Source organism: Boleophthalmus pectinirostris, unplaced genomic scaffold (genome assembly GCF_026225935.1).
Source record: "Boleophthalmus pectinirostris isolate CB_2022bp ecotype Guang Dong unplaced genomic scaffold, ASM2622593v1 HiC_scaffold_4, whole genome shotgun sequence".
Lineage (NCBI taxonomy): Eukaryota > Metazoa > Chordata > Actinopteri > Gobiiformes > Gobiidae > Boleophthalmus > Boleophthalmus pectinirostris.
In genome coordinates, this window is record NW_026571353.1 from 37,162,840 (window position 1) to 37,174,602 (window position 11,763).

General features: G+C 37.6%; 1 protein-coding gene across 1 annotated transcript; it reads left to right on the top strand.

Moving 5' to 3' along the window:
• Positions 1 to 279: 279 nt before the first annotated feature.
• Positions 280 to 4,807, top strand: LOC129411329 (uncharacterized; the record flags this gene model as incomplete). Its single annotated transcript, XM_055161964.1, is given in 6 exon segments — positions 280 to 937; positions 1,014 to 1,058; positions 1,185 to 1,542; positions 1,544 to 2,193; positions 2,196 to 2,324; positions 3,041 to 4,807. Coding segments are annotated over 6 exon segments (3,459 nt in total), but the record flags the coding sequence as incomplete, so codon positions are not given.
• Between the last annotated feature and the right edge of the window lie 6,956 nt (positions 4,808 to 11,763).

Consider the following 11,763-nt stretch of genomic DNA (forward strand, 5'->3'; position numbering starts at 1 on the left):
TTTAGTATAGAATTAATTTAGATTTTAGTATGCCTTAAATGAGGATTTGTTTAAATGTCCATTATAGATATGAATAATTCACTTACATTTTGTATTTTGTCTGAACTCATAGGTGACATGTGGTACTCATCCCAGATTCTGACCCAGTTTTCTACCAGAAAGGACAAGTTTCATAATTAGTACTGTTGAACTTTTTTTTTTTTTTTTTTTTTAAAGTAGAGACAGGCTTTACATTAGTACCACACTTTAACTGTGAGACCTTTTTCTTAATTGTATTTTGTTTCTTGTGTATTTCCAGTGTCTGAGCTGAGGGTGGTGATTCTGGGAAGCGGCTGGGGTCAGAGGAGCTCTGTGGGAAACCTGTTACTGAATGAGTCTGTGTTTGATGCAACAAAAGAACCTGAAAGACCCATCAGACAAACAAGAGAACTTCAAGACAAGAAGATCTCAGTGATCAACTGTCCAGACCTGCTCCAGCCCGACCTCACTGCAGATGCACAGTCAGAGTTAGTCAGAGACACAGCAGACGCCTGTGACCCTGGTCCTCATGTGTTCCTGCTGGTTCTACAGCCTGAAGACTTCACTGAGCAACACAACATCAGACTACAGTCAGTCCTGAGGAGCTTCAGTGAGCAGAGCTTCCAACATTCACTGGTGCTGCTGACAGCAACAAAAAAGACAAGTGTAATGAAGGATTATTTGAATTCTCCCCCTCTGAAAAATCTGATTAAAAAATGCAAATACAGATATCAGTTGGTGAAGAGCCTTGAAACACATATGATCTCTGAAGTACATGAAGAACTCTTGACTAAAATAGTCCAAATACTTAAAGAGAACAATGAAAAACATGTTACTCTTGATATATATGAGGATCCTGCTCCAGCAGCTCATCAGACCAAAGAAGGAGAAGGAGACGTTATTACTGCATTTAAAAAAGGTACCTGCAGTGACTGTTGATTTAGGTTATAAACCTTCATGCGTTTCATTTAAGTAAATATTTAAATTTTTTGCAGAATTTAACAACACACTGAGAAAGAGTAAAATATATTCTGGTTCTGGTAAGTACATTTACTAAAAAATGTTTCACCTGTCCTTAAGATCATTTGCAGCATAGCAGCTAAGTCATCTTATTATTGTGGACAAAAAAAAGCACTGACGTCTATGTGAATTAATTATTTTCCCAGACTCCACTCTCAGGATTCTTCTGCTTGGAAGTAATTTTAAGAACCAAACAAAAATGTGTGCAATCCTCAATAACATTGATATGGCAACAGAACAAAGCTCTTCCACCGCTAACATTTGGAGAAAACGACCAGTGGTAGTGAAGACCCCAAACCTGCTCTGTCTGTCTGTGGAGACTGTGACAGGAGAACTGAACAAATGTGTGTCTAAGTGTTCTCCTGGACCCAACGTCGTGCTGCTGCTGGTGAATCCTTCAGACTTCACTGAAAACAACAGGAAAACTCTGACCTTCATCCTGAGTCTGTTTGGTCCAGGTGCCTTTAAACACTCCATGGTGGTTCTCACACACAAGGGACCAGAAGACCCTCAGTGTTTCAAAGCTCATTAGTGATTGTGGTGGAAGATTCTACAACATGTTTGATGAAAACCACAAACTCCTGACTGATTCCCTCAAGAGAATTGTAGATCAAAACAAAGCATCATTCCTTACCCTCACTGTGGAGCAGAAACCCTCTCTGAACCTGTTTTTTTTTGGGAAGACTGGAGCAGAGAAGACTTCAACAGCTGAGTGTATTTTAGGGCGAGCAGAGCTCCCTGCAGCGAGTAGCACAGAGCAGTGTGTTAAACATGAGGGAGAGGTCTGTGGGCGTCGTGTGTCTCTGGTGGAGCTGCCGGCTCTGTCTGGAAAACCTCTGGAGACAGTGATGCAGCAGTGCCTCCACTGCATCTCCCTCTGTGCTCCTGAGGGCGTCCACGTCTTCATCCTGGTTCTACCGGTGGCTCCTCTCACTGATGAAGACAAGACCGAGCTGAAGATCATCCAGGACACACTCAGCTCTCGAGTCCGTCCCTTCACTATGATTCTGTTCATTCATTCAGAGCCCACTGCTCCAGCTGTGCTTCAGTTTGTTGAAGGAGACAGAGACATCCAGGAGCTGTGTCAGAGCTGTGGAGGAGGATATTTTATATTCAACCCCAGAGACCAACAGCAGGTCCCTCAGCTGCTGGATTATTTAAACACACACTGAAGACCAAGAATGAAACTTACAGCTACACCACAGAGACACTTGTGCAAGCTCAAATAGAGAAGATTTCAGCTCAACACAAACAAATGGAGGACATGAAATATAAAACAAACAGATGTGAGTATGGTTACTAATAATCTTATTTACACCATTAAATACAATTTTTAGTGCATTTCAAAATTTTGCATTGGATTTTTTTTGCACACTCAGTGATAAGTTTTTGTGTGACACCAGATATGTGCTTTCACATCATGTTTTATTGTATGAAATAAATGGTGAAGTCTGATTTCAATAACTTTTTAAGTTGTAATGACACCCTCACACCAATAGGTGGAGCTTAGTGCTATGAGAAACTATTGTGAGGTCAATAGTCCCTTTTCTTGTTGTTTCTCATGATTTCTTGTCTGGCTCTGCACTTCCCGCTCCATTCATTCTCTATGAGGATTTAGCCGTAAATAAATCATCATGTAAATATCACCCAGCACAGTAAGTCTACTTTTATGAACACAGACATTTTCTTCAGTGAAGTGTTTATAGAGCATAGTAAAGGTCTTGCTGTCTGTGATTATCCGTCTGTAATTTACTGCATCCTGATATTTAAACATTGGTTTTAGTATGACTCTGCTAATTCCTCATAGAGAATGAATGGAGGGTGAAGTGAGGATCTGCACTTTTCAGAGAACAGGAACAAGCAGCAGCATGAAAAGGGCCCATACGACAGAAGTGAGACAAAGGAAAACGTCACTGTTTCAGGCCCAAAAACTGTTTCTGTTACACATGTATTTGATATTTAAGCCCATTACATTTCTTACATGTTTTTATTATTTTTTTAGGTGGTGATAGTCTGAGTCCTGATTGTCTGAAGATCGTTCTGATTGGAAAAACAGGAAACGGAAAGAGTTCCTCAGGAAACACTATCTTAGGAAGAGATGAGTTTAAAGCTATACCCAGTCAAATATCTGTCACTAAAGTTTGTAAAAGGGCAAAAGCTACAGTAGACGGACGCTCTGTGGCTGTGGTGGACACTCCAGGACTCTTTGACACAACCATGTCACGTGATGAGGTCTACGAGGAAATGCTGAGATGCATCAGTCTTTTAGCTCCTGGACCACATGTTTTTCTGTTGGTTTTACAAATTGGACGACTGACAAAAGAAGAGAAAGAGACACTAAAACTCATCAAAGAAGGGTTTGGAAAAGAGGCACAAAAGTTTACTATTATTCTTTTTACACATGGAGATCAGCTGACAAAACGTAAAATGTCAATTGAAGATTACATAGAAAAAGATTGTGAAAGTTCCTTTAAGGAACTGATGTCTAAGTGTGGGAACAGGTACCATGTGTTTGATAATGATGAAGAAAATCGCACTCAGGTCGTGGAGCTGCTGAAGAAGATCGATGAGATGGTGAAGGAAAACGGTGGAGGCTGTTACACCAACGACATGCTCAAAGAGGCTGATGCAGCCATTAAAAAAGAGATGCAGAACATTATGAAAGAGAAGGAAGAGGAGATGAGGAAAGAGAGGGAGGAGATGGAGAGAAAATACCAACAGGAAATGGAAGAAATTAAACAAAAAATGAACAAACAAAGAGAGGAATTTGAAAAAGATCGACAACAGAGAGAGAAAGAACTCAGAGAAAAGGAGGAAAAAATTGAAGAGGAGAAAAAGCAGCAAAAAAGAGAACAGGAAAAGAGAGAGAAAGAAGAGGAAAGGAGGAAGGAAGAAGAGAGACTACAGCGACAGAAGTGGGAAGAAAAAAGAAAAGCTCTAGAGGAAAAAATCAGATTAGAGCAACAGTCAAAAGAACAATTTGAAGTCAAACTGCAGGAGAACAGGAGACAGATGGAACAGGAGAGAGAACAGTGGGAAAAAGAAAGAAAAGAATGGTGGGAGAAACGAAAACAAGAAGATGAAGAGAGACGACAACAGGAGAAAAAAATTCAAGAAGAAATGAGACAAATTGAAAATGAAAAAGAACTAAAAGAAAAAGAACTAAAAGAAAAGGAAAGGAAGATTAAAGAAGCAGAATATGAGCGTGAAAAAGAACAAAAAAAGAGAGAAGAGGAGGACAGACAGAGGAAGGAACAAGAGGAAAAAATGCACCAGGAATGGGAACGGAAACACAAAGAACTGGAAGAAAAAATTAAATCCGAAGAGCAATCTAAAGAAATGTTTGAAATAAAACGTCAAGAGAGCAGGAGACAGATGGAACAGGAGAGAGAACAGTGGGAAAGAGAAAGAAAAGAACGGTGGAAGAAACGAAAACAAGAAGATGAAGAAAGACGACAACTGGAGGAAAGAAGACAAGAAGAAATGAAACAAAAAAAAATTGAGAAAGAGCAGAAAGAGAAAGAACTGAAAGAAAAAGAGGAAAAATATAAAAGAGAACAGGAAAACCGAGAAAAAGAAGACAGAAAAAGGAAGGAAGAAGAAAAAAGGCAGCGTCTTTGAGTGGGAACAAAAACACAACGAATTGGAAGAAAAGATCAAATCAGAAGCAAAGTCAATGGAAATACAACTAGAAGAAAACAGGAGGCAGATGGAACAGGAGAGAGAGAAGTGGGAAAGAGAAAGAAACGAATGGTGGGAGAAACGAAAACAAGAAGATGAAGAAAGAAAACGAGAAGAGGAAAAAAGACAAAAAGAGATAGAACAGGAAATAAAAAAGTATAATGAAAGACTCAAAGAAGATGAACTAAAACTAGAACAAGAGGAAAAGAAGAGAAAAGAGTTAGAGGAGGGGCATCAAAAACAAGTAGAAGAAATGAAGAGGAAATATGAAGAAAAGGCCAGAAGCCAAGCTGAAGAGTTCAATGAGTTCAAAGAAAAACACAGAAAGGAAACAGAGAATCTGAAACAACTTCACAAAGAAGAACTTGAAGAAAAAAAAATAAGAGTTATGATTTGTTGCAGGCACTGACTGCTCATAATGAGAAGCAAAAGATGGAAATGCATCAGAAAGAAATAAGTGTTTTAGTGAAACGACTTTGGGCAAAACCAGGCAAGTTGATTAAAATTAATAAATTACTCTCAAAACATGAAAAAGAAAAATAAATGAACTTGTCACAAAACATGAAAAAGAAATAAAGAAAGTCAGAAATGAGGAGGAGAAAAACGCAAAGCAAAAAGAGCAGGAAGAAGAGAAGGAAACTAAGCAAAAAACACATGAAAAAGAAATATAGTGAGTTAATAGAGAAATTGGACAGGTCTACCTGTGTGATTTCATAAAATAATTGTCTAAGCTGAGAAGAGTTGCTTTTTACTATTTTGAGTCGATGGCCCAGAGCCACTCTCCTCTCAGAATAAAACTCTTAGTCCTGGGTTGTGTTCTGATGTAACGTTTGAGGTTTGTGCAGAGTCAAGTTAAAATCAATAAATCCTGACAGATTCTTTATAAATGTGGTGAAACTTTACAGAAGGAAACTTTTGTGTTTACAAAGGTACGTCTGTGTGTCGTGCTAATGCTAATTTGGAAGCATAACATATTAAAATAACACCACAAACTGAAATAATCTACGCCTAAAAATATACAGGTCGTCTTAACTACAAATGAAATTTGTTGGCTATATAGTATTATAACGAATGCCAGAAACAGACAGTCATTGTACAGTTGTAGGGAGTATTATCTGTAACATAAGGGTGAGTTATTACACAGTTGTAGGGAGTATTATCTGTTACATAAGGGTGAGTTATTACACAGTTGTAGGGAGTATTATCTGTAACATAAGGGTCAGTTGTTGTACAGTTGTAGGGAGTATTATCTGTTACATAAGTGTGAGTTATTACACAGTTGTAGGGAGTATTATCCGTTACATAAGGTTGAGTTATTACACAGTTGTAGGGAGTATTATCTGTAACATAAGGGCGAGTTGTTAAACAGTTGTAGGGAGTATTATCTGTTACATAAGTGAGTTATTACACAGTTGTAGGGAGTATTATCTGTTACATAAGGTTGAGTTATTACACAGTTGTAGGGAGTATTATCTGTAACATAAGGGCCAGTTGTTGTACAGTTGTAGGGAGTATTATCTGTTACATAAGGTGCTCATCTTCCCCCTATCTCAACCCATGGCCCTGCACTTATTGTGGTCCCTCATTGTCTTTTTTTTTTTTTTTTTTTTGCCAAACGTTGGGTCCAACTAACCCTGCACTGCAAGTTGTTTTGTTGTCTGCAAGTTTGTTTGCTTTTTGAAACTTACCATTATCATCTTGCTAACCGTCCTGTTTTGGTGTGGAGATAAGATTTTCCAACAGAAACATTTGATTGAAAATTGTGAATAAAGTTCAGCCACTTGGTTGCAGATGTAGTGGCAGATGTTTTATTGTTACTGTGATCAGAAAAAACCTCATTGGTAATGTTATAAGAAAACATCTTTATGTCATTTTCTGTCAGTATTTTTAAATTTTGTTTTGTCTTATGTGTTAATGTGAAATTATTTTAAAACATAATAAACACTTGTGTGCTTTCTTATGGATTTACTGTCTTTGATATGTGCTCTAAAATTATTTGGAGATTAAAGCTTTACATGTGTGTCCCCAAACTGTTTATGTCGTAACAAAGATTGTGCCTCAAAATTTAGGTTTAAATCAAAAAAATAATTTTACTGATAATATCACAATAATAGTGAACAAAAATATACAAGTAAAAACTTAGTTCTCACTCAAATTATCCAATCAGAAAACAGAATGAGCCCTTTACTTTGGGTTGCCAGATTGTGTGACTGAAATCATCTTACATGTGTCCTCAATAAAGTAAATAATTATGTCTTAAAGGGGCACTGTGCAACTTTGGTAGTGGAGGATCTGCTACCTACTTGTCTCCATGGAGATGTTACTGCTTTTCCTGGAATGTTCCATGATATGGCATTAAAAATATCCATCTACATTTATTCATTACGTGTGTTTTTATTCCTCAAAAATGCAGTTCCTTCTGTGAAAGGGGGCGCCTCTCCACAGATCTGAACTGTAATGTAGTGTAGTGCTGTAACCTGCTCGTCTCTCTCATGACAGATAAAGGTTTAATCTAAACTGTGGAACATTGTAGACAAAGCAATAACATTTCCATGGAGACATATGCTCGCTTCCTTTTCCTTGATTCCTCTCCTCGATCTGCAATTTTTCAGTTGTCAATCAAACCTCTTAAGCGGTGTCCCAAAGCTCAGAGAAAACAAGGGAAGGAAACCACAGAGGAAACCTGCGTGAGAGGCAAAACATCCATTAAAATAAATGTCTCAACTACACAAGTACAGGGACAGCAGCAAAGTATGACATGTTATGTAATCCTGAATTTAACATTAAAACTATAAAAAAAAATATATGCTAAAACATCTATTTATTTTGGTGGGGGGTCACTAATTAACTGGGGGAAGGGATTAAGGAAAAAAAAGGTAGAGTAGAACATTGATAATATTATGCTCTGCCTCTTATGATATATATATATATATATATATATATATAAATATATATATATATAATATATATATATATATATATATATAATATATATATATATATATATAATATCACACATATACATATATATATGTATGTATGTATATATATATATATATATATATATATATATATATATATATATTATATATACACACACACACATATATGTATGTATGTATGTGCTTGTGTGTATGTAGGTGTACACATGGATGGATGTATATGGGTGCGTCCATGTATTCACACATGTATGTACATAGGGGCTGTTGTGAACACACATGTAAATGAATATAAAAGATAGATGTGTATGTATATATGGATGTGTGCATGTATGTATGCATTTATGTACATATCACTAAATGGACATCGAACATGTCTAATGAAATGAAATTAATAAATATATATTAACAAAAACAAAACAAAACAAACATTTATCTTGGTCTGACTTTAACAAATAATCCTTAGTGTAATCCTCATTATAGGGTCATATAGGTCAGTGCCTGAAGAAAGTGTCCCATTCACTCTCAGCTCATGTCAACACCTGCCTCTCTCCTCTGCTCCTGTTTCCTCTTCTGCTTCCTCACCAATTTTCTGCAGAATCGAGGAGAGGAATCGAGGAAGTAAACAAAAAAAGAGAAATGAGATGCACCCAGTGTCCTCTCAAATCCAAACAGTGTTAGTATAGCGCCCTCTGGTGTTTCTCATTCTCAGTTTAGGTCATGTCACGTTATGTCTCTTGTGAAAACTCAGAACCTGCAGGATTCACTTAAGTTTATGCATGTGTCATTTCACATTTCTGAAGCTGTTTCTTTGCTATGAAATAAAAAAAAAACACAAAATGTACATTCTCCTCTTAAAAAATAAAACAATAACATTTTCGTCTCTCAAAAATGAATTAGCTGTTAGACATACAGTACAATTACACAGATACATAGTTTTCAATACCGCACATTCAAATCTGCCAAAAAATAAGTTATGGTCACAAAGCCAACAAGATGCTGCCATATATATAGAGATGTATGTACAATGGTTATAACATTCAGAATTGCACTATGGCTCAGTTAAATGTAAATTACAGGCTTTTTGTTTTCAAACTATGTGACGCCAATGTGAACCGTTTTAAATCATTGACTTACTTTGGTACAAACTGAAACAACTAATTTTGATTAAGTAGAAATTAGTCAAAATTTTTGAAGATGCAGCCCCACCTCCCCTTGCTCCTTACGCTAAGTCACGCCCCCTTCAGTGTGCTATCCCCTTAATGAAGTAGTTAATACTGATCTGAATTATTTTGAATCAGGTTCTTGCTTTATTAAGGCTGTAAACAGTGCAGTTGTTAGTAGTGATCTCCTTTGTTAATGGGGAATACTGAACCCATTGGAGTGGTACATTTATTAAATTATTACAGTCTTAGTGATTTGATAATTGTAACTATTTAAATTGCAATTTCAGTTTAATATTTATACTGGTAGATAGAGACATGTACATCCAACAAAAACTGCATGCTGGGTCCAAAGACAAAAATAGCACAAAAAAAAAAATAAAAAATAAAAATGAAAGAGTTCCACACTGCAGTTCTTTGAAGATCCAATTTTTTTTATTTTATTTCAGTGACACCACAATGTGACGTTTCGGGCCAAACCCTTCTTCAGACATGACAGGTTCAGTTCCACATCTGTTATAAATAGGCTCAGGTCCAGTCAGCTGAGCCGGTCCTTTCTCCAGCGGTCACCTCCAAGCCCGTCCCGACGGGTTTAGTCTTGGTTTAGTCCTGGTTTAGTCCTAGTTCAGTCGTGGATTAGTCCTCCTCTTCAGTCCTGGAATCAGTCCTGGGTTAATCCTGGTTTAGTCTTGGTTCAGTCCGTGGCATCGGCAGCGCAAAAGTTTGATATAATCTCGGGTTAACGGGCAGGTGCGGTCCTGCGGGTGCGGTGTTGTACTGGGGGTCTCCAAAAATGACCCCGTGCAGGACTCTGCGCTGTAGGCTCCATTATGGAATAAATTAATCTTCAATTCGTTACATAAAGAAGGAGGAAAATAACACAAGGACGACAGCAGCGATAAGTTTTAAGAAGGAAGTAAAAAGGGTTGCACCTGTCCTGTCTGAGAAAAGTGTATAAATTTTGTGCTGAGGTTTTACAGCCTTAACACAGATAGAATAATTGTAAAATATAAAGTTGATACTTCGTGGATTTCACCTATCACGGTGTAGGAGCTATTTGCTTATTTTGTTGATTCTAAAATTTGTTTATTATTTTTGTTTGTTAGTTGGCTTACTAATTTAGTTTTGTTAATTTGTATAATATATTTTTGCTGTGTTAATATTATTCTTGCTAATTTCTTAGTTTAAATTGGTATTATTTACGTTAGCACCTCCTTTATGTTTTTGGTTTAATTCGGGTCACCTAGGGGATAAAAGAGGGTGGTACACGTAGACCAGAGTGCACCTGGGTGGGCCTATGGTTTTTTACCAGTCACGAGGAGAGGCAGCAGGAGTCGCCTCAAACATGTATTCCTTGTTGTTTGCCCAAACTGGAAAATAAACCTTGGAAAATCATCTTTTGTCATGGACATTGATTTGTACTGCGTAAACCACATACCCATGGTGCCAAAGGTGATATTTTTGAGTTATGTTTAGTTCTGAGTTTTGCCCACGCTTTTGTTTGTTACTTTTATTTGACAAATAGTCACTTCAGCAGTAAAAAACCTTGCCCTTGGACCTTCAGGACGATTCATTGGATCGATATCAAGTGGATTATTGTGGATTAATGCGCGGATGGCAGCGTAAAGTTTGTTTGATTCATGCCTTTGTTCTCCGGACAGCGTCAGCGGGAAAGTTGCCTCTACCTTTAAACGCTCTCTCCTCCTCTCAAAAGTCAATGGTATGTGTAATATGATTGCTAATGCTGTAAAGGAAAACGGCCAAACTATTGGAGTTTTGATGATAGTGATTTATATTGCCATACAAGTCGTCAAAACGGAGATTAATCAAAGCTGGATTCATGTGCAGTACCTTTACGCACCGCTAGTAACCACGTAACAAGTTGGAAAGAAATAAATGTTTGGAAAAAAAGGTGTTGTTGCTGTGTGCCCATTGTAATTTGAATTGTGGATCTTGAACAAAAGAAACTCACAACTGATTAAAAAATGTCGAACGTTTCAAAAGTACAAACAGCTGTGGAACATGACCCGCAAGTGTCAGGCAAAAGGAGCCTCAAATTTACGCCCAAAGGTCTGAGCCTTAGAATGCAAACTTGCCAAGAAAAACGGAAAGGAAAATGCAAACAAGCAAAAAGACTGATGGAGGATTTGAACATATTAATGAAATCAAAGCATAATGCAAATTCAGTGATGTCACTTCTCAACGTGTTCGTTCAATGCCAGCAAGACGCACAAAGTGCGCATGATGCGTTCACAAATCTGCCGTTACCTTTGGATGAACTCTCAAAACAAAATGAATATTTTGCAAATAAAATGAGTACTTACTGTGAATTTGTTGAGTGTGTCAAGAGCTGGTTGAGTGAATTTGGGTCTTTCATATGTGCCACCATCAAATACGGATAATAATCAAAATGTGGATGACTTGGGTCCAGAGAACAGTGCCTCAGATTTGTGCTTTGAAAAGTCCAGTGTGTCAAAGACGCGCTCTCAAACCTCGCGCATCTCCTCCACTGTGTCCATGCGCCTCAAAGCAGAGGCCGACAAAGCAGCGCTACTGGAACGTGTCGCAGCTCTGAATAAAAAACATGCAATTGAGGCACGGGAGGAAAAAATAAAAATCGAAAGTAAAAAAATTGAAAAGGCAAAAGGAACAACTCGAACTTCAAACACAACTCGCTGCTGCAAATGCTAAGCTCCGTGTTTTGGACAACAGTTCTTCTCAATGTGGCTCCAAAAACTCCAAAATTTCCAATGGCATGAACTCGTATGTCACCAAAGCAATGCAATTAAATCCATGTGCAGACGCATTTATGCCTGAGCAAAAAGACAATCCCAATGTGCATGTTACCACCACAGTGCAACCACAAGTCGTTCGCTCCAAACAAAACTTTAGTACAAATGTGTCTCAAAATAAAAATGATTGTTGCACACAAATTGCTCAAC